At 36.4% G+C, this 23,592-nt stretch overlaps 1 protein-coding gene across 1 annotated transcript in view; it reads right to left on the reverse strand.

Moving 5' to 3' along the window:
* ABCC9 (ATP binding cassette subfamily C member 9) overlaps positions 1-23,592 on the reverse strand; it is a 119,401-nt gene that overhangs the window by 77,954 nt on the left and 17,855 nt on the right. The window contains exons 6-14 of the mRNA XM_069491280.1: positions 23,303-23,545; positions 20,778-20,972; positions 18,315-18,467; positions 17,640-17,795; positions 15,565-15,699; positions 13,657-13,819; positions 9,499-9,539; positions 8,446-8,588; positions 1,012-1,120 (exon numbers count right to left, since the gene is read on the reverse strand). Coding sequence (XP_069347381.1) covers positions 1,012-1,120; positions 8,446-8,588; positions 9,499-9,539; positions 13,657-13,819; positions 15,565-15,699; positions 17,640-17,795; positions 18,315-18,467; positions 20,778-20,972; positions 23,303-23,545 — 1,338 coding nt within the window. The remainder of the gene's footprint in view (positions 1-1,011; positions 1,121-8,445; positions 8,589-9,498; positions 9,540-13,656; positions 13,820-15,564; positions 15,700-17,639; positions 17,796-18,314; positions 18,468-20,777; positions 20,973-23,302; positions 23,546-23,592) is intronic.

Below are 23,592 nucleotides of genomic sequence, written 5' to 3' on the forward strand. Positions count from 1 at the left end.
AATACACCAATGTAATTCCTATCTCAAGTTCTTTGCATCTGCTAGCTCTCCTGCTTGGAATTCTCTCTTCCCAGATCTTAGCAGGAAAGATACCTGCTCTTCATTGAGGTCTCAGCTCAACGCTGGCTCTGCAGAGGGCCTTCTCGGAAATGACCACCTTGCTTCAAGTACTCCACTCACTCTCTGATACCCTCGTTTATTTTCTTCACACAGTGAAACTATCTTATTGTTTTAATTTGTTTATAATCTGCCTCCTGCCTCAAGAAAGCAACCTCTGTGACAGGAAGGCTCTTGTGTGCCTTGTTCATAGCTACATCCCTAGGTCTTGCCACAAAGTACAGGGTGGTAAGTCAGTCTAAAAGCACAGACAAATACAGAATAAATGGTTTATTTATTACAAATACATTACAAAATAATACTGACTATGTTTCCAGACTTTATGTAGATACTAAGTATGTATCATGGAAGAATGAACTGTTCTGTAAATTACAAGACTCACGTTTTAATTCTCACTCTGCCACTTGCTAATCTTATGACTTTATTCAAACCATACAACATGCAAACTCAATGTATTCAGCTAGAAAATAAAAACAAGTAATGTAATGTAATACATTAAATGGATCAAAAGATGTGATGCAACAGAAAGCATGTTCTCAACTAAACAATGTAATATAGCTAAAAGGTGTTTTAAGAATATGGTGCAGGAGTAGTAAGCTTATTTTGTATTGTTTTTACACAAAGCTTAGGGTAAAAAAACCTTTCAATTTCCTTTCAAATTGAGCATGTGTTGCTCCTCTTAGAATAATTCTTTCATGATTTATAAAGACAAGCCTTATACATTTATTTATTGATTTTAGACTTGTGAGGCTGTACAGAAGCAGGTAGCAATTTTTCTTCATATAGGTTAAAACATTAAGTTTATAATTTCTTCTAATTGCACCCCTATTAATCCACCCATTCTGCTGAGACTGTCCACTACTCCCAGCCTCCATAACAAGAAAAAGCACTTACAACTCCAGTGTGTTTCTTGCAGGACTCGAAGGGAAGAGAACCTTCACCAGTTCTCCAACTGTCGTCACCAATCTCGTCACTCAAGAGAAACTCATTCAGCTTTTGAACACTGCAAAAAAGCAAAGAAACAAACACAGAATTACAGTTAACAACAAAAACCGCCTCCAACAAAGTACTACCTAAATAAACTCCCCCCATTATCATGGTGAATAGCCTATGAGAGTCATTTTTCAAGACCAACTGGGAATTCAGCTAGATTGACCACACATCCTAAATTGCCCAGGACTGAGGGGTTTCTAAGACATGGGACTTCCAGAGCTAAAACCATATAAATCCTAGGAAAACCCCTAAATTCAGCAGAATTTCCTTTGTATTTTTTTTTTCCAATTATACTCCTTGCCAAAGATAGTGGAGTTAGATAGGAACTTGAAACAGGGTGGTTAAAAATAATAATACCAATGAGGAAAGTATCCATATTATCCTAAATTTATAAATGAGGAGAAGTGAGGTAGTTAAGTAAGCTCCCTAAAAATCACTTAGCATTTAATATGCAGATCTGGGGTCCCTGGCCACAGTGTATCCCAATGAAGCACTATGTATGACATGTACTTTCTGAACCTGGCAAGGAGCGGGCCTTCTAGAGTCCCGCTACTCAAAGTGTCGGCCAAGGACCAGCAGCACCAGCGTTAGCTGGGAGCTTATTAGAAACAAAAAATCTCAGTCCCCATCCCCAAATATGAATCAAAATGTGCGTGTTAACAGTATCCAGAGGTGCTTCATAAGCACGTTGCAGTATGAGAGGCCCTGCTCTGGAAGGGTGGTTTGCAAACATTTACTGTGGGCTCCCTGGGCTGGGCACGAGACTCCTTGGCTCATTTACCTACTCATTCTAATCTTCTCAAATCAGTATCATAGCATCCGAAGCAAAAATAAACACACAAAACAAAGAAAACAGTAACATGGGGCTGGGCACAGTGGCTCACGCCTGTAATCCTAGCACTCTGGGAACCAGAGGCGGGAGGATTGCTTGAGCTCAGAAGTTCGAGACCAGCCTGAGCAAGAGCGAGACTCTGTCTCTACTAAAAATAGAAAGAAATTAGCCAAACAACTAAAAATAGAAAAAATTAGCCGGGGGTGGTGGCGTGTGCCTGTAGTCCCAGCTACCCAGGAGGCTGAGGCAGGAGGATCGCTTGAGCCCTGGAGTTTGAGGTTGCTGTGAGTTAGGCTGATGCCATGGCACTCTAGCCCAGGCAAGAGAGTGAGACTCTGTCTCAAAACAACAACAACAACAAACAACAGACAAAAACAAACAAAAAGACCAGTAACATGGTTTGAAAACACCCTCTTATAAATAAAATAGTACACAAAAGAAAATTCTGTTGCAAAGGGAAAGAAATGCTCCTTTTAGCGTGCTAAGATGCTGCAAGTAGACAAACTTGTTTGGTACCTACAGCAGCAATGACAGGGGAGATATTGCCTTTGATAGGAAACTAGAAAAAATATATTTCAAATAAAAAGCTTTCTTTTTAAAAAAATTTTTATTTGAGCTTGTAGTCAAGTGCCTCCAGATAAGTCTGCAGAGTTTGTTTTTGTAACATGCAATAAAATGAAAAAAAGGAAATTTAATTCAGTCTGTTGCCCATGATCTTTCAGTCTTTTGGCCTCACATTCGATAGAAACATAAAAGTAGATAAAATGCATTGAGGCAGTCTAACTATTAACTTCCAAATGGCACTTACAGGGAACCAAGAGAGATAGTTGTTTATTAAGAGCTTCAGTTTGTACATGTTCTTTGAGTCTTTGTCAGCAAAGTCTGAGAGTATAGACTTGAAAGGCACGGTGTTAGAAATGTCTTAGGAAATAGTATTTTATTCATCTTAAATGGCAGTTAATCCTTCTTTACTTTTACATAATAGATTATAATTGTCCTGCTGTTCCTATGTTTTGAAGACATTTGATTTTAAGGAGCACAGCTCTATCAACCAAAGGAACAAATACCTTCCAAACAATCTCACGCTGTCTCTGCACACAAAGGAAAGTACAGAAGCCAGGCTCATTTGCCTTTGTAACTCCAAGTCTAACAATACCTGGCACACATTGTTCTACGAATGTTTTTTGAGTAAATCAAAGATAGAATAAACCAACAATTCAGACATTTAAGTAAAGTTGGTTAATTCTCCATTTCACTTTTCTAGTATAGACACAAATCTTACTGAAGCTTTTATGGAATAAATGAGGCCCATTCTTGCTGAACATCAGAAATAATGCTCCCTGAACTTAATTGCAGGTGGGGAGAATTTTCTCTTCATAGCATCCCACTGTGGAACACCAATTACAAAAAACGTCAATGGACCCCAAGACTAACCCTTCTCTGAACCTGTCTCCCCTTCCCCTCCCATGTCTCCAATCATTCTGGGGTTTCTTACTGAGAATCCCCTGTACTGATATTTTGTCATTGTTTTGTTACTGTTGGTTACATGTCTATCTCTCCCATTAGATGATGAACTCCTAAAGAGCAAAGATTTTCATCTTCGGAATCTAGCCCAATGCCTAAAATATAGCATGGTAATTCCTCAAGACATGTCTGGTGAATGAATATGTGGGTAATATGAAAAGTATTTCCTGTTCCTATGAGGTCCTTTCAAAAATCGCATAGGCAAAACAATGATGGAAAATGCATGAATCCTGACCAAGGGTGAAGTAATTTCCACCACCATGCTACCAGAGTTATATTTCTTAAAACGCAAATATATTCATGTAACAGTCCTCTCTTTAAAACAACAAATGGCACCCTTTGCCTTACTGCGCCTTTAGCATCATCTAAAAGCTGATCAGGATTTTACTCTCCTGCTTCAAGCCCTAATATTTTCTACATCATAACCTTTTCTCCAATGACATTGAACTACTTTAGTCCCCTGAATATACCAAGATTTCTCATCTACTTATTCACCCCTTCCCCTTGCATATTTTGTTTCCTCTGATAAAACATGTTTTCCCCTTTTTCTCTAACTGGCCAAGTCTTACTTAGTTTTTAAGATGCTATGAAAGAGCCACCACCTCCTTTTAAATCTTTACTGATCAGATAGTCCTCCTTCTCTCTCAGTAAGCTTCAGTGACCAACACACATGGGTCCATGACATTCTGTGATTAGCTTTATCACACCATGTTAACACACCGTATTTTAATTAGTTTCCCTTTCTGGTCTCTCCAACTAGACTATGGACTCCATGAGGATTTCTGTCTGCCTTTTATCTTTGCAATCCCTAATGCCAAGCAATGCACCTGAAGTATTAATAAATGAATGTAGATCCACAGAAGATGCTCTGAAACATGAGGTGGATATGGGTAAAATGGTGATAAATTAGGAAAATGGAGATTTGTAAAATTCCTAAAATATTTAGGCAATGTGGTAGGTACTTTTTGTGTATTACCTTAATTTTCTTTTTTTTTTTTTTATTTCTTTTTTGAGACAAGAGTCTCACTGTGTTGCCCAGACTAGAGTGCCATGGCATCGGCCTAGCTCACAGCAACCTCAAACTCCTGGGCTCAAGTGATTCTCCTGCCTCAGCCTCCCAGGTAGCTGGGATTACAGGCATGTGCCACCATGCCTGGCTAATTTTTTCTATATATATTTTTAGTTGTTTGGCTAATTTCTTTCTATTTTTAGTAGAGACGGGGTCTCGCTCTTGCTCAGGCTGGTCTCGAACTCCTGAGCTCAAATGATCCACCCGCCTAGGCCTCCCAGAGTGCTAGGATTACAGGCATGAGCCACCACACCCGGACTCTTGTTTAATTTTCTTAACCACCATAAACAGGTGACGTTATTGTGCCCATTTGACAAGTGAGGAAGCTGAGCTATAGAGACACTAAATAACAAGTTTGATATTTGAGGTCAAATAATGAGTATTTCATGGCAGTGCCAGAATTTGAAAACAGGTATATTTGATATCAATCAATTTGCTATGACTCCACCACTTTTCTAGTTCAGTGTTTTACTAATTTCCCATTTGTTTAGATTATTCACAAAAGTATTTAAGGTCTTAGTTACACATGTTATTTTTTTACTTCTCAAATTTCACTTTGTGTGTTCAGATATAGCTTGGACAGGTGCTATATTAATTGGGAATAACTGATTTTGTTGCTAGCGGTCACACGTATTTTCTGTAGGAATCATGAAAGTTTGTAAACTGGAAGACAGCGACCAGGCCAAAGTGTAAGTATGCTTTATGATAAGTGTCAATGCAACTTATTTCACTGAAGGTAATGACGTAGGCTGGCCAAACATACATTCCTCTGGGAAGGTACATGAAAAAAAGGACATGGAGTTATTTCTCAACAAAAAGAAGCGATTGGTTTTACACTTTTTCCCCTTGGCAAATAACATCTTTGGACATAGATATTGCATTATACATCAAATACCAGAAACCTCAACTCAAGTTATTTATAAAGGGTGTACCATATTCTCCCCCAGAAAAGCAAAACACGTAAATTATTTCCTTACAAATAAAGTGGAGAAGTGAGGCAGGTATCCTGAAAAACATCATTCAGTCCAGTATTTTAATATTTTAGATAACAGTGACTTTTCATCACTCTGTTTTGCAAATGTAGACAATAACATTTATCATAAAATGTCCATGAAAACTCCAGTGGTGTGGGGCGCTGGGGGTTTTGAGGAAACAACCTGAATCATAACTGCCTCTTCCTTTCATTTTATTATGTCTACACATCATAAATGGGTCCCGCCCATTGAATGCCATGAAGACAGGTTTGGCTAACAAGCTAAACGTCTTTAAAAGAGAGCATAGAACTTTCCAGAAGCAGAGAATTTTACATGGTGTGGCATTTTCCTCCAGTAGACAAGTTTACAAATCTCTTTATGCACATATAACACAAGTTTGGGAGTATGCTTCAGCCCATTCTAACCCACCAAACTTCTGAATGCATGGCAGTGCAGTGAAGGGCTTGTGATTTTCACAGTCCTGAAAAGGAGGTTTCAAAATCAGCTGAACAAAGTTTCCCATCATAAACAGGCTGCTTAACTCACAGTGGGCCAACTGGCACCAAAGACTGGTCACAGGTTCTCAGGCACAGAAGAAAATGCCACAAGTTCAGTCAATACTGGGAAAGGACTCATTTGGGTTCCCAGAAAACCAGCACATAGTGTGTAAAAGGACTGGCGTCCTCTGCTGATCAGCCATCTCTGTAGGACCCGCAATTCAACCACTGAAACTCATTTTCGAGAAGCAAGTTTTTATAAGCAGATTCTATTTGGCCTATGGCTTGGGAAAGCTGGAACTGAGCCCTGAAGGCAGACTGGTCTTTATCAAACTGGCAAATGCCTTTTCCCTGAGACGTGCAGAAGGGCGAGTGCTCTGCAGAAATATACAGGGGATAATCCACCCTCCACTGTACTAGGACTTCCTACCGCAGAATTGTACGTTATAGACTTGAGGGACACCCCTAGATTGCTTTCGTTTTTTTTTTTTTCAAATCAACTCTTAAAGTCCTTTTGATGTTTGATAACCTGATTTCAGAAGAGTTATCTATTCTAAGTTATCAACGGCTTTCTATTTCCACTTGTAGGAGAAAGTCACAATTCTAATTAAAAGGGCAACCATGAAAAGGACAGTTGGGAAGTGTAGAAAATGAAAATAAGGACCAAAATAGCAGACTCTGGCCATTTATCAATTTTATTGTGTGAAGTTGCTTCCCTTCCAGAGCACTGCCTAATTTGGAAGTGGTGCTGCAAAAAGCAGTCAGTGATCTGTATAAATGTTTCAGAAAGCAGAACACTAAGAAAATGAGGGTGGATGTGGTCAGAGGGCTCAAGCTCTAAACACTAAGATTTGGTTATTAATGATATGTCTTAGAGTAGTGATCCCCAACCTTTTTGGCACCATGGACCGGTTTCATGGAAGACAATTTTTCCATGGACAGGGCTGGGGGCTGGGGGCAGACAAAGCTCAGGTGGTGATACAGACCAGTCCCTAATAGGTAATAGACCGGTACCAGTCCATGGCCCAGGAGTTGGGGACTTCAGTCTTAGAGAATAAAATTGAAACTATGTTATGATACTATCATATCCTAACAGAGCTTTGTTTATAATAAGATAATTTGTATGCATTTTAATGTTATTTTGTATTAAGCATTGTTAAGCCAAGGTAAATTATTGCCTAAAACTGGAGATTCTGGCATTTTGAACATTAAATACTACTTTTCTTAGCAATACATAGACATCAGGAAAATAATCTCATTTTAATAGACCTTACAAGAGATGTTCTATGTTGCTGTCAATGGCAACATCATACCTCATATATTTAAGGGCTTAATTTTCCAATTCTCCTTCAGTATTGCAACATCTTGGCATTTCTTCCAAAGGCCAGATATAAAGATGATAATGACTGTTTATGAAACTTGCTGAGGTTTTATAAAGTTTATAAAGATCATATATCAAAAAAGCAACACGCTACTTTAAGACTGCCTTGTTGATGATAGACTATGGGACATGTAGACTATGGTATAGATAGGGTAGTATCATGCAGTTTGGTACACATTTATATAAGTAAAAATGGTGCAGAAATGGTCTTTATCATATGACATCTATTTTTATAGTTGTGTGTTATGGTAAATTATAAGTGAGACACTGGTTGAAAACAAGACAGAAGCATATTTAAATGAGCAAAATACTAAATGGTTTTAGAATTCTTTCCATTTTCAGAGATTATGAGGCTGGATTTTTTTTTTTTTTGCCAGACTAAATTAAAATTAAAACAGTAAATATGTGTTGATGTGAGTACTCTCTGTCACTATTGGTGGCAATATAAATTGGCACAGCTTTAGTGGAAAACATTATAACATTATGGCTGTATTCATAAAAAAATCTTAAAAATAATACCCCCTCTAACCTACCACCACTTCAGTGGAAAGCAACATATTCATCAAGGACCTTAAAGATGTGCATATCATTAGAACTAGTATCTCCACTTAGAAATCTGACCTCAGAAAATCATCAGAGAAAAGTTCAAAGACAAAGAAAGATGTGTTTACCTAAATGTTATTTATGTTAGGAGAAAATAAAAAAATTCTAAATGTCCAAGAAAAAAGTAATCATTAAATAAATTGGAGAACTTTCAAACAATGGAATATTACATAGCCAGTAAGTATCACGTATTATAAGATTTTAATGAGGGAAAAATAACAAAAACAATAAGTGAAATAAGGAGTCAAAAGATAAATAAATTTAAAGTTTTTATTTTAAAATAGTGATTTTTATATGAAATAAAAAAAGACTGAAAAGTAGCATGCCATAATTGTAACAATGGTTATCTCCACGCAGTGACTTTAATGTTCTTTCTTATACTTTTTCAAATTTACTCCCATGAGCACACGTCATTTATATAATAAGCAAAGAATTCCAGATACTTCGGTGCATACCTTATGATGGCTTTGACTGCAAATCTGACCACTGTGGAGAGCAGGAAGAGGGGGGTGACCAGGATGTGGAAGAGAGACAGCGAAGCAAAGGCCTCCGCAGGTTTCAGATTGTTCCTGCTGGTATACGCATGGGTCACAAACGTCTGTGCAAAGAAAGGAGGTCTTTAGAGAAAGCTGGAGAAAGTTTTATACATGCTTGCATTCAATTTTAGAAACCTAACATATTCTGCTATGCTAATATGTCCGTTGCAACTATGAAAACACGACTTTACCAAAAACTCCCTAATTAAAACAATAGTTGCTATTGGTGAGTACTTAGTGGTTTATGTATCATGTTAGCGGTAAACTGGGGAGAGAGTCAGGACAGATTTATAGACAGATTAGGAAACTGACTTCTGTCAATTACTGAGTAGGGGGATAAATGGGGTGGAAAACCTAGAGTTTTCAACAACCAGTCAGGTTCTTTCCAACCAATATTAAATATTCCAGGAGAAAAGAGAACGCTCTCTTGTTTTAGGGTCCCAATTGTTGACCTTTACTAAAACTGCCAGCACTGGTGCCCAATGAAGACTTATTTACATTTCTGCAGATAACATTAGTTGCTGGGTTTGTCATTTTAGTGTGAAATATAATGTAATTCTTTAACATTTTCCGTTTGTTGATCTAGCTCTATCCTATTGTAAGAGTGTCTGGGAACCAGGTCATTGAGATCAGAACAGTTAATTCTCAAGCACTGTTAATTCTGCTCCCTAGGGGACATCTGGAAATATCTGGGGATATTTTTGATTGTCATGACAGAGGGTGCTACTGGCATCTGGGAGGTAGAAGCCAGGGATGCTGTTAAACATCCTAAAGCAGAGGACAGTCCCCTACAAAATGTGTCCATAGTGTCATGATTGAGAAACCCTGGATTAGAACTATTGCAATGGAAACTGCACAGAGGGAAGTCACAGAGGTGAGGTAATATATATTACTACCCACACACTCTTCTTCATAAATCATTTATAAACACCAACTTGGTTCAATTTCTAAAAGCAAGAAAAAATGTCTTACAGCAAGAACAGCTGCTATGGGAATTGCTGCATTCATGAAGACTGTGGAAAGAAATCAAATACATTAGTTTCATTGACCTGTGCAAACATTTTCAGTAACCTTAATTAATCATCTATTATTATTACTTTAACTTTCCCTGAAGACAGAAAGGACAAAGTGTATTAAACAACATTTGTCTGGAGGCCACAAACATTTCCCAGTTGGTATCTCCTACTCTGCAGTTGTATGAGCTTCCACATGTTAGTCTTAACCAGAATCTGTTTTTCTTTACTGAAAATTTTTTTCTTATGAAATGTTACAAACAACAGAATGCAGATAAAATAATCCTTTCATCACACAAATTATTAGAATTTAACAAATGTGCATTCTTGAGAGGGTTTACAGTCTCTATTTCGCTTGGTCCACCAAACTAATTCAAATCTATAAAAATCGGGTTATTACACAGATTTAAAACAAGAAATTTGACGTCACGTGAAGCTCTCTTTCCAGTACTGATATTAGTGATCATTTACAGACCTTTCAGTTAATAAAGTTACTCCAGTCTCCAAGCCCTCTGATTGTTTAGATATATCTGCAGGAATATAGTTCACTCTCATTTGATGAGCATGACATGCCTAGCTGAAAGAAGAAAAACTCATATTTGAAGGTAAAATAGTAGCTCTGGGGAGTAATAGCAAAAATGCAAAGCCAAGTGGGTGATTTTTAGTCATACTGTTCATGAACTGTAGAATTTTAAAGACCAAGGGCCTAAAGATTAAGTGAATTGTTGGTAACAGAGCCAGGCAATGCAGAGTGGGAGCTACAGTCTAGTTTTCTTGACAGTACAGAGCCAGGATTTAAAAAACTCATCTGCTTTCATGAACTATCCTTCCCACGGCACACGAGACAGAATCAGACTGTGCGTTTGCAAGTCCAGACGTGACTTAGTTATCAAATACAAACTCTTGCACAACCCTGGGAATCCAAACACTGATCTGAGCTTCATAATAACACAGATAGAGCCATGACTCTGCCTCAGACTTCTTTCTCTGGTTATTGTCACCCTACTATCTAAGTGCATTTTTTCTCTTATTTATTCTTCATTATTTGTCATTTCTCTTATCCATCATTCTTTATCACTCATTTATATTCTGCACGTTTAAGTAATCTCCCCTTGAGGAGGAAGAACGAGAATAACTACTGTCATTTTATTAAAAACTATGTGGCAATCTGTATCAGGTACCAGTAGCAGGTGCTCTTACTACCTCGATATGAAGATGAGAACGAGAAGCTCAAGGCCACACGGTGGGATTCAAACCCATGTAGTCTGGCTCCTCAGTCTGTGCTTAGCACCATATTGTCCTGCTACTACTCAACAATTCACAGTCACTGAGGTATGACAGTAGTGTTTTACATATATTCTCAAATTCAATGATTACAATGACACTACACAACAATAAGAAAACCCCTCAGGAAGGGGAACATGCAAGATTCTAAAGAAGGAGGTGATAAAGCTTGGGATAAAACCCAGATCTTTCTGGTCCAAGAGCTTCATGTTCTTTCTACCTCTCCATATAAAACTCTATCAAAGTGAAGAGAGAAAAGTAAAATGGTGTCTTTTTGCCTTTACTAATGAATTAAACCCGTAAAGGATACATGAGCATTTAACAATGGAGACTAGGAAATTGTTAATAGAATGTCTTTTCCCCTCGAATGTTACCCGAAGTGGCGAGAACACTGATTCATAAAAGTAGAAATGAGTCTTTAGTTCTGCTGGTATTTCTTCTGTTTAACTTTGTTTTTTGGTATTTGTAGATACCATGGAGTACTTTTATGCTTCTAAACACCTCACATACATTACCTTATTTAATTCCCCAAGGAACTATGAATACATCCCAGCTCACTGATGAGGAAGCTGAGAATTCACCAAGCAACCGACCAAGAGTATACAGCAGACACGTCGCTGAGTCGGGATTTGAGGTCAGGTTACCTTGCCCTCTAGGACACAAGGGGAACCACTATTCTATATAGTTGAATCTTTTCTTTTTCTTCCTTTTGTTTTTCCTTTGGTATTGCATGGTACTCTACAAATACTATTCATAAAATATTTTCACATTTGCTAAACAATGTCACATTCTCTGCCCCATTTGATGCTCACAACTTACCTGCATCAAAGGTATTATTATTATTATACCAATTTTTAGATGAGAAAACTGAGGGACAGAGGTTATTGGCACTAGACTATTTGCCAGGTGGTTCAGATGAGGTAAGGAATATGAAGCATTTGACATAGTACCAGGAGTAGAGTGTGCACTCAGCAAACATTTGTATCATTCACTATCTACTTTGATCTTTACTACAATCCTACGTGGAAGATATTATTTTCATTCCATGTTACAGATGAAGAAACTGAGGCTAGGAGGATATAAGTAACTTGCTCAAGGCCACACCACTACAAAGTGGCAGAGCTGGGATTCATAGCCAGCTCTATGAAACTCACATAGTTCAGGCTCTTAACCATCAACAACACAACACTGTATTTGGTCGAATCAAAACTTGAAGTGGTCAAACTGATACTTTGCTCCATTGACTCAAGAATTCCTGCTGCCAATCATGAACACACGATCATGCATTTTTACCTTTATGACTTCTTACTGTTCTCCGCTAGTATGGCCTTTTCTCCCCTGTCTCCTGTTACAGCTGACTTTCAAAAACCAACCTAACTCTTACCACTTGGAGACAGGCAAACTGGGTTGTTAATTTCTCACCTCTGCTGTTTAGTAGCAGGATGGTTTGGGGGGCAGTTCAAGTTACTTAAACTATTTACACCTCAATCTTTTAATTTCTTAAGTGGAGTTAATAATAGAATCTAAGTTATGGGGCTGTTGTGAGGATTAAATGAGATGATATATGAAAATTCACTTATGGCAATAACTGGCTGAATATACTCTCAACATTTTTTTGTTGTCATTTTTGCTGTTATGATGATCATTATTTCTGGCTGCATTCGTTCTCCCCATGAGAAGGTCAAGCCCCTGCAGGGAAGGGTGTACTGTAGGGCCCACCAGTTTAGAGTACAACTATATAAGCAAGTAAATTTCAATCACTCTGTCTTCTAGCATTCTGACACCATATTAACAGTGGTGCACAGCTGGAAGATAAAACTCCTTCCAATTTCATTTATAATGCATCAAGTATTAGGGCTAGAATAAATTAGCTATATAAGCCAAATATTTTCTCTGAGTCTATTTCATAAAAGAAGTGTTTATAATCTCTAAAATCTAAAGCACTTTGTAATTCAAGAGGAAATGATATCTAAACTTCAAAACTAAGTTGTTAAAGGTCTTAGGAATGATAGCAATGAGCAAAACTGACAAACAAATCAAATCAAATATTCGTGGGAATAGTCTGGCTAAGTTTGTGTGAACTGTATTAATACTACTAGGAACCCACTATTCTCGAGAGTGCTCAGAGTTAACACTTTGAGAAAAGAAAATAATATTTTTGAAATAATTTCTTTTTAAAAATTAGAGTTGAAGACAGAAGAGCTATGTATTTAAAAATCCTTGAAAATATATTCGGATAAAGGATTGTATGTGAGTGTAATTTGACTTCTTTTACCTGGAAATGATATTTTTTCCTCATCAATTTTCAAAAATGGCCATATTTTCTTTACAATCTTCAAAAAAATATATCCTAAGCTCTTAAAGAGATAGGTTAAAAAAAAAAACCCTGCAAATAATATTAAAGGACCTTTGGGGATAAGAAGATCAATAATAATACAGTCAAATCAATTTCAATAACCAAATTTTTACTGAAAACCAAATATTCATCCCAATTGTAACTAAAAAGGTTTTATTTATAGGTACTGCTATCATCACCATCCTCATTTCACAGGTAAAGGAACTTAGGATTTGAGCATGGCAAAGGGTATACTACTTGTAAGGAATCAAATCCAGGTCTATTCAACTCTAAACCTGTGCTTACTCTGGTCTTTAATTTAAATGTCAATAGATAGCATCATGTGGCTAGTGGCTACTGGATAGCATATGTCTACAAAATAAATGGGCTTCCTTTAATGTCTAGAATGTCTCATTGATCACAATCTAAATTAAATAGATCATGGGTTTTTTGGTTGCTGTTTTAACATCACCTGTTCTTAGAGCAACAACAACTTACTGGAGAGTGATGTATAAAGTGCAAAGGTTTTGAGACTAGACAGTTCTTTCATTCTTGTTTCCTCCACACTTTTGCAGAAAATGTGCTCCCAGGCATACAACTTTAGAAGTTTGATGCCTTTCAATATTTCATTTGTTTTCTTCAGTCTCTCAGTGGAATAATCCTATAAAACAAAGGAATAAAAAATAATGCAAGCTGCATCCAAGTGACTCAGAAAGGCAGGACCATATGATGAACAGGGATGGAGGAGATCTTGATTTCTTCCTGGCTCTGCCACTAATTAGGATGTGAAATTCCCAGGAGAAGGAGTGAAACTCTCTGTGCTTCAGTCTCCTCAACTTTAAATTGAAGGGTTTAATGAGATGGCCTCAAAATTTCTTTCTACAGCAGTTTCTTCAGTTTCACATCGTTTCCTTACATAATGTCTGCAGGTAATATAAACATGAACTTAAGGAAAAAATAAAGAGACATATAATGGCCTCGAACACCTAAATCATTTTATTCTTCCCCCCACACTATCACTCATACCTAGAAGGGAAACAGTGAATTTAAGGAAAGTTAGTTTGCTTCTTATTTGGGAATGTGAAGGGACAGTGTGGTGCACATTCACACTGCATCTTCGTTATACAGTTATTGAAACCAAGCTCTTGAACTTTAAGAGATCTCTACATACCTCTCTGCAAGCTCTTGTTTAAGGCGTAAATTAGATTTACTAACAACTTGGATTAATTGTAGAGAGATTTGTAGCAGATAGAAAAGCCTCAATTTAGTCAACTGTTTTAGCTTCCTCCGCCACCAAATATTATACTAGAATTACTAGTAAGGTGCAGTATGATCTATTAAGTAACAAAAGGGGCAGGAGAGTGGTCAAAAGACAGGAGAAAGTGAAAGTAGCAAAATGACCTGATTTGCATTCATCTTCTCATTTCTACAGGGTCTTACATGCCTCCCAAGCAATTGTTCAATGAGTGAATGAACGTGGTATGAACAGCTAAATGAAAGACAGATGTTTGGGGATAGTCCTATGTCCCCTTACACTCCTCTTCCACACCTTTCTATATTTGTGTGCTGGAGTAAAAGGGGTAGATTGCTCAGACAGAAATAACCTTACCTTACCAGAAGCAGCAGACAAACAAGTGACAAAAACCACTTGCATGACATGCAATTCGCTTGTCACAGTGGAGACACCAACTTGAGAAATAATTCCATCAGTGGCAGCGTCTCTACATTTTACGTCTGATTTACAGACAACCTTGCCCATACTTAATCAAACTTTATTTCTAAGCATGCTGTCAACAATTTTGTTATTTGTAAATATTTCTCTAAAAGAAGCCAATTCTTGCTCAAATAAAATGATTTCATGGCAAATTGCAGCCAGAAAAGGTCAATAATTGGGCTTATTCTCGTTGCCAAGTTGACCAGGAACATATTCAGCCAGAGAAACTGCCACTGAAAACATTTCAATTTAACTCCATAGATCCTCAACGGTTTGACAGTACCCTAGGGAAATTTAATTTCAGAAGCAGCAAACCTAACCCTTCACTTGTCCCTTGATCCATTTCTTCCATGTCAAACACTGACATCCAATGGTCTCAAAGTACACTTAAGAAGATTCTTTAGACAAATGATCTAAGAAAAAGGTTCAAAGCCTCATCACCTCATGGCACTTTAAATCATCAGGAATTGTGATTCTAGTATTTTGAGTCTATGCTCAAGTCTTAAATTTCTAATCTACTTTTAAAAATTGCTTTTGCAACCTAGTAAACACACATTTGTGCCCTAAGAATTGAAAATGAAATATAATGATTTCCAAATTATCCTGAGTGGTATGTATTAAGTTCCTATATTATCAAAATAACACAGCATTACTAGATTTCTCTAATAAAGTTTCCAAAAGATGTTACTTACAAGTGTGCTCTTCTGAGCCTCTGCCAACTTTGTAGCGATGAAATACTGAATTGGCGCAAGGAGCACAATGACAGCTGCACCAACCAATGCGCTTAATCCAAGTAAATTATAGAGCAGAATCACTCCCATTATGATCTAAGGGGAAAAAACACATGGAAAGGAGAAAATGAATGGGAATGTGGGAGCCACTGCATGAAAGGAAATAATTTTTAGTGAAAATGTAGTATTTCTTCATTACTATATTAAGCTTATTTGGAAGTCAATTCAGCTGTGACAGTTGGGTTTACTAAGATTTGTTTGGGAAAGGCTAAGGACGAGGAATGTATTTTTAGTCTGATGATCTGTACAACTGGTGTCAAGTCAATTTATTGCATGAAGTTGTAGAGTGGGTCCCATGACGTTTGCAACCTTCTAAAGCAGTCTTCAAGTCTTGAAAAGGGCATAAAATTGTTCTTGAATATGCTGTCATCCACCATAAATTTGACATGCTATATGCTCTTGGAATTGTACTAGCTTTTCAAGGCTGAGAGGATGGAAAGTAGAAGGCAGAATCATAATATGAGTACAGGATGGTTGTCTGTGACCAAAGAAAGGAACTGAGCTCCTCACCTCCTTAATGACTCCAGAAGTCACTTAAGGACAAGAAGACTGAGCCTAACCAAGACTGTGAAAAAGCTAAAGTTGGTGCCCCAGCGTAACACACTTCCCTTTTTAAATTTATTTCCCAAAACCCAGAGCTGAACCATTTAGGCGTGCCCTCTCTGGCTTGCTACTTTCTTCTTCTTCCTTTAAAAACTCAAGATTGAACCCTGCTATCTATCCTCTCTCCTTGAAAAAACATTTTTTCTAGGACCTCCATTTATCATGGCTCAAAATGTCAATTAATGAACTATATCCAGGCAGTTCAAGCATATAATTTATGCCCATGTACCAATGATAACAGCTTAACAGCAGCATTCCAGGGGCAATGACACATGTTTACTAACTAATTAGGTATTTTGGGGATTCCAATGAAAACAAAAACTTCATTAAGGTCACCCGGGATGCATTCAGTTATTTTTTTTTTTTTTTGCTTACTTTAAGTTATACCATATAGGGAGTTACCTAATTCACCTATGTATAAGTACATTTTGAATAAAATAAGACAAAGCATATATTAAATCTTACTTTATGCCAAGCACTGTGCATGATATACATTTTTATTTGACTTGGCTTTCCATTACAAAATGGAAACGCAAACAATAAATGAAAAACTAGCATATCTTTTTTATTATTTTATGTGCTTTAATAAATGTGGTATACAGAGACATACGAGATAGCATCAAATGATATCTATAGTTTAAGCTCCATCCGCAGGATGCAGAATTTGAGATAATTAAAAATATCCATCCTCATATCAAGGAAAAAATGAATACATTTCTTTTGCCATTTGTACCCAGTGAGGGGGGAAAAACACATATCTTTCCTAAAAATGCTATTTTACATAGAAAATAGCTAAATATCCCTCCAGTTTGTCAGTATTCCTACCACCTTATAAAGTTTGACATTTTGTGATATACTAGCTATTGAAACTATGGAATGGATAAAAGCAATTGCTCTAGTTTAGAAATACCATAAGAGAGCTTGTCAAAATGAAAGGGGTCAAACTGTGGCTTTCTGACTTACATGAAACGAGGCAATAATATTAGTAACAATTACCAAGTGTCCATGAAATGTTAGGCACTATGCTATATGCTCTACGCATATTAACTTATTTAATCTTGGCAATTCCCACAACTCTACGAGGTAGATACTATTATTACTCCCATTTTACACTTAAGGAAACTAATGTTTTGAGGAGTTAAGCACTTGTGCAAATGAGAGATATGGCAGATATTTGAACCCAAGCAGTATAATTTCAAACTCCACTCTCTTAATCTATGCTATAACATTTCGGAGTCTCAGCTTCCTTGTCTGTAAAGGAGGTATAATAATATCACATATGCAAAAGGTATACCCTTTACTGAGCTAAGTATCTTACTACTCTTTTTGTTTTATTTCCTCCACAAATGAGAATCTTTCTTATATTCATCTACCTGAACAGGCATAGCCCATAGATTGGGACACAGGAACAAAAACCACATGAGTTGATTGGTTTCAATGGCAACCAAGTTGTTGATCTGTCCCAGGGTCATCTCGCCCATGGATAAGTTAGATGTAGAAAGCCTAAGGATTTTATTGTATATCATGGCCTGCAAGGAAAAAAAAAAAAAGAATGCACTTAAAGTTTTAAACTTAAAATCAACACTATGGTTATTCATTTTTCATTGAAAAAAACAGCAAACTTTTTTTTTTTTTAAAACAAGAAAAGAAAACCACCATAAAGCCATCTTCTTACATCAGCCAGTACATGTATTTCCATTTTAGTGTAATTACTTTCAGTTCTCAACTAAATATAAACTTATTTTTTCTAGTGATACAATCAAAACATACATTCAACTTTAAACATAAGGTCTAGAACAAACAGAAATACAGATAAGGAAATGCAAGATTTCAAAATATTTTTCTTAATAGTATTTTAAATTATTTTAAATTCAGAGGGTTTATCAATTAGCTCTGTGTTTCTTTTTGTTAAATAGATCCTGGAAATGTTGTTATAACATCAAAGTAAACATGGAATGAAAAAACAAAACTGAAGCTACTACTATTTCTTTCATGGGATGGTATACAGCATTTTCAAAAAACAAAGATCATTCAAACCCTTTACGTACCAGCAGAGCTCCACGGAGGTTAATGCCAGTTTCTATAGTTACATAGTAGGAAGCCTGCAAAAATGTTCTTTGCAGAATGAGAGCCAAGAAGAGAAGAACTGCTAGAACATAAGCATTTTCAAGAAATTCCTTTGATGAGAGGGTTGCTGAAATCTTGTCCCAAAAGAAAAAAAGAGAAAAATTAAAACAAGTCTTTTCATATACCAGGTGTACAGTTTGCATTTATTAAAGGATACATAAATTTCAAATATAAAAAAATGTCTTTACAATACAGCAGTGGAATAAGCCACAGCAAAGCAATTTTTCTTTCCTTCATAGTGTCCACAGATACAAATACAAACAAGTTCAATACATAAAATCCCCAACTGATAAATAAAATTGCTAGAAATACCTAATTGTAGAAAAAAGGTAAATTTTAATTTTAAAAAATTTGAGTACATTTCCTGCAAAGGACTATTCTACTTTAGTTAAGTAGTTTAAAAAGCAGGAAGTAGTAAAAATGTTAGAAGTTAATTTAGACTCTAATTTAGAAGTAGAAACCACAAACTGATAACTGGTCAGCAAGACCAGTGGGACAAAAATATAGATTCTGTAGCCTTAGCAGGTTAAAATAATTCTACATAATTGACTTTTTCTGACTTTCATGTATCTTAATTTATATTAATGCAATGAATTATAAATTGTAAAACCAGTAATTTGGCTACTAATTTCTCTAGTAACAAAACACAACTCATGAAATATTGTTTTAGTAGGAATATGACTGAATTTGGCATAAGGATATACAAAGTTGGTTGATCTTTGTTTGTCATAATAGCATATGGCAAGTTGTTAAAAGAGAAGGAAAGATAATACTCGACTAAGTACATTATGTTAATTTGGACACTCGTCTTTTTTCATGATTTAGACCTAGTAAAAGTCTACTTCTGGTCCCTTCCTCTTCTTTCATGAGAATATATACAAATGTAGAAGTCCTGCTTCTTCTCAGAAAAACACCTGGTTAATATGTGTAAGGGAGAAGCATAATGGAAGCACCTTATGTGGAATTTAAATATCTTTTTTTTTTTTTTGAGACAGAGTCTCACTCTGTTGCCCAGGCTAGAGTGAGTGCCGTGGCGTCAGCCTAGCTCACAGCAACCTCAAACTCCTGGACTCAAGCAATCCTTCTGCCTCAGCCTCACGAGTAGCTGGGACTGCAGGCTTGCACCACCATGCCCGGCTAATTTTTTCTATATATTTTTAGTTGTCCAGCTAATTTCTTTCTATTTTTAGTAGAGATGGGGTCTCACTCTTGCTCAGGCTGGTCTTGAACACCTGAGCTGAAACCATCCTCCCACCTCGGCCTCCCAGAGTGCTAGGATTACAGGCGTAAACCACCGCGCCCCGCCCGAATTTAAATATCTCTATGTCATTAGGCTCGTAGGGACAAAATATCACAAAAGTGTAGTCAGTGGTGAAAATATCTGATTCATTTCAATAATAATTGAACCCTAATGTGGGCTATGCACTGTGGGCACAAATATGAACTGTTCATTGTAATTCTGTTTCATGAGCTTATAACCTAGAAAGATAAGCAGATCCATAAATAATATGCTTCATCATGAACAGTATATACAGTAAATGCCAACGTGAAACAGAGTATGTTAAAGGAATACCAAGGAGAGTCAAATTGCAACTAGGATTATCAGAAAAAGCCTCACTAAAGAGGTTGCTTTTCTGCAGGCTCTCACGATGCATAATACTTTAATTGGTAAATAAAAGAGGATAGGGAATCAAATTAAAAGAATAGAAAAGGAAAATTGATTCATCTGGGCTAGAGTTTCTATGTGTGAAACTAGAAAATCAATTCTTAGAAAGAAACTAGAACATTCACAGTGCAGACTTTCTTAAGTATAGAAAATAAGATTATATAACAGTAAATGTATAGTATTTCATACTGTAGAGTCCCAGATAATAGCATGATATCTAATTTAAAATATCATGATTGTACTTGCCCTGATCACTGTGAAACAGGGCGATGGCTTTTATTTCATAAGAAGAGAAATGTACAATATTACAAATCAAGTTGCTAATATTATTGGTCACAGGCCTCTACAAAAGTGACTCAGCCATTCCTCATGTACTCATGCATGAAAATTCTTTAAAGGATTGCTACAAAGATCAAATAAAACCATCAATGTGAAATTTCTGCACATATAATAGTTTCTGGCACACAGTAGATGCTTATTAAATGTTTATAGGCTCTGAATCTGAGAAATAATTTTTTTGGCCAGATTCAGTCAATGAATACATAAACACATGATTTTCTCTACAAGGAAAATTACTGCTTTCTTTCTTTTAAAAAGCATTCCATTCTCTGTAAATAAGCCTGTTTTGAACTACTCATAAAACCAAATTAATAAAAAGTGACAATTACAATGAAAACTACCAATAATATGTTTCCTTTCAAAAGCACCATAAACTTACTCCAGTTGTGTTACTTGTCCCATTCTGGGTTTCATTCACACGCTGAACTATTCCAGAAATACAGAGAGGTCCAGCAAAACCCAGTAAGTCAGCCAGATAACGGAATGTGCTACTAAGTAGAATTGGTCGCCCAAAAGCACTGTACATTGCAAGCCATATAGATGGAGTCCGATTTGGATGATCTGCTACTTTTTTCTGAAAGAAAAACCAGATAGAACAAAATAAAATTGCTTAGAGCAGTGACTGATCTCAGCAACTATGGAAATTCCTTCTGACGTTTCTGAAAATATCTTAAAGGTTTAAAGATAGATGTTCATGAGTCCCCTTCAGTGTAGTACGCATGATTTTGTATGCTTATATTCCACACAAACAATATCTATGGAATGCATTTTAATGAAACAGAGAGAATAAGTAAGAAGGACAGTTTTTCTAAGACTCTGTATTATTTTTAACAGTCAAAGGATGACACAAAATTCCTAAAGCCAAATTCATTTTTAATTCCCTATCATTTGGAAAATGTGTATCTATCATGAAAATAACCAGGCAATGTTGTATAGAAAAGAAGATAATAAAGGACTAAGATCGAGGTTATTGGCAGACTGGTTAAGATTTCGGTAGTTACCAAATCACAAGGTATTTGCTATCAGATTACTACAAACTGAACAAAATAGATCATCCCAACCTCAAGTTGTTTCTCCTCTAGGTATTTCTCATCTCCATAAATAGTGGTCAATACTTTTAAAAATTAAGATAGACTTGTGTTTCTTACGTGCTATGATTTGGATATGTGATCCCTCAAAACCTCATGCTGAAATTTGATTCCCAATGTTGGAGGCAGGGCCTAATGGGAAGTGTTTGTGTTGTGGGGGTGGATCCCTCATAAACAGATTAATGCCCTTTCTTGGGGGTGAGTGAGTTCTTACTCTATTAGTTCCTGTAAGAGCCAATTGATTAAAAAGATCCTAGCACCTCCCTCCTCTCTCTTGCTTCCTTGCTCACCATGTGATTTCTGCATGGTCAAGCTACCCCTCACCTTCTGCCATGAGTAGAAACAGCCTGAGGCCCTCACCAGATGCAGGTCCCCAATTTTGAACTTTCCAGCCATCAGAATCATGAGCCAAAAGGACTTTTTTCTTTAAAACCACTTAGTTTCAGGTGTTCGTGTATAGCAACAGGTGATGGACTAAGACACTAGGTATTCCTCAAGAAATGCAAAATGAAGAATGGCATCTATGCTTAAGTCAACTTGTGGCTTCACACATTTACACTTGTTTGTGGTAAAGATTTTAAGACCTGAAAATTCATCATAATTAAGACCAGGGAAGGAGGTGAATAAAGTTTTTTCACTGTGGTAAAGAAGCCAACTTCATGGAGCAGAGTTTGATTGTGTTTCATGTTCAATCTCCTGTTAGCATGAATAATTTGAGTGCTTTTTTAAAGTTTATTAATATGACATACACACACCAACTGCAAGCTAGTCTCTGTTGTAAGGAGCATTCAGAAAACTTAAGCTATTCTTAGGCTATATTGCAAATCTTTACTTTAGCAGAGAAAATTAAAAATTTTTATGCAATACTTTTCCCAGAGGTGAAACCAGAGAAATGACTCAGGTTCATTGGTAGTAACCATTTCCTGCCATATTAGTTTCATAACACACATTTCTGACACAAAACAGAGGTCATTTTCATCATTTACCATAAATGCTTTGTTGATCTTGATTTAGAACAGCCAAAAACTCTTTAACTGATTCACCATACCCTACTCCCTTCCAGTGTTGTTCAGAATACTAATATTTTAAATGGCACTGAATTTGTAGATGATTGCGATAGAAAACACATCTACCACTGTGGATAGTGTGCATCACTAGTTAGAATGATGAAAGACAAAATAAAAATAACCAAAAACTTTCATCTTTAATTTTTAAAGCAATTATTAATATTTGTTAATAAAAAAAAGTGCCAGAGGAAACCAATTCTAGCAGACATATAGGATGATACATGGAATAGGTGGACAATGCCCCTTTAATTTAGTTTCCCAAGTTTGAACTACAGAATCCAAATTTTAGTAAATAATTAACATAGGCTTTTAATTTCTTAAAAGTGGTTATTACTAGATATGATCTATTTTTACCTTTACATAACAAAATTATTCACAAGATGCTTTGGAGAAAGACTTCATAACACAAATTCCATGAATTAATAATATTCTGTGGTAACATGGATTAGTTACACATGATCATTGAACTTAATTCTTACTTTCCACTGGGCACATGTCACAAAGAAAAGACAGTTCTCTCTCTGCCTTTTCTCATGTATTGACTGAGCAACTAACACAACATAACTGTACTTCATTGGCTCTTCCAGTCTTTCCTCAGTGGCCCAATTAACATAACTCAGAACTACAGGGGAAGACAGAAAATTTGCTCTTCCTTAACCCTAGATAGTATTTATTTAAGCCTTGTGTCTATTATAGTTAATAGGTTCATTTTCTACAGTTAAAGACATGGAAGACAAATACCAAATTACCTTTTGTTCTTCATATGCATCTTTCAGGCACACATAATTTGTTACCGCCCTCATTGCTATTGGCAACTTTCCAATGGCCTTCAGATCAATAGGCTTTTTATGAGCAGATATGATAAGTGTGTTCATCCACCAGTATGTTGCTTTTGACAGTAAATTCACAAATGGTTGAAGAAATCTCACTCCCAGATCCTGGAGGTCTTCAGGAGGCTTTACTTTCTGAGGAGTCGTGAAGAATACATATCTCTATTGCAATAAATAAACAAAATAAAATTCCACAATGTAACAACTAG

The sequence above is a fragment of the Eulemur rufifrons genome, chromosome 16 (genome assembly GCF_041146395.1).
Source record: "Eulemur rufifrons isolate Redbay chromosome 16, OSU_ERuf_1, whole genome shotgun sequence".
NCBI lineage: Eukaryota > Metazoa > Chordata > Mammalia > Primates > Lemuridae > Eulemur > Eulemur rufifrons.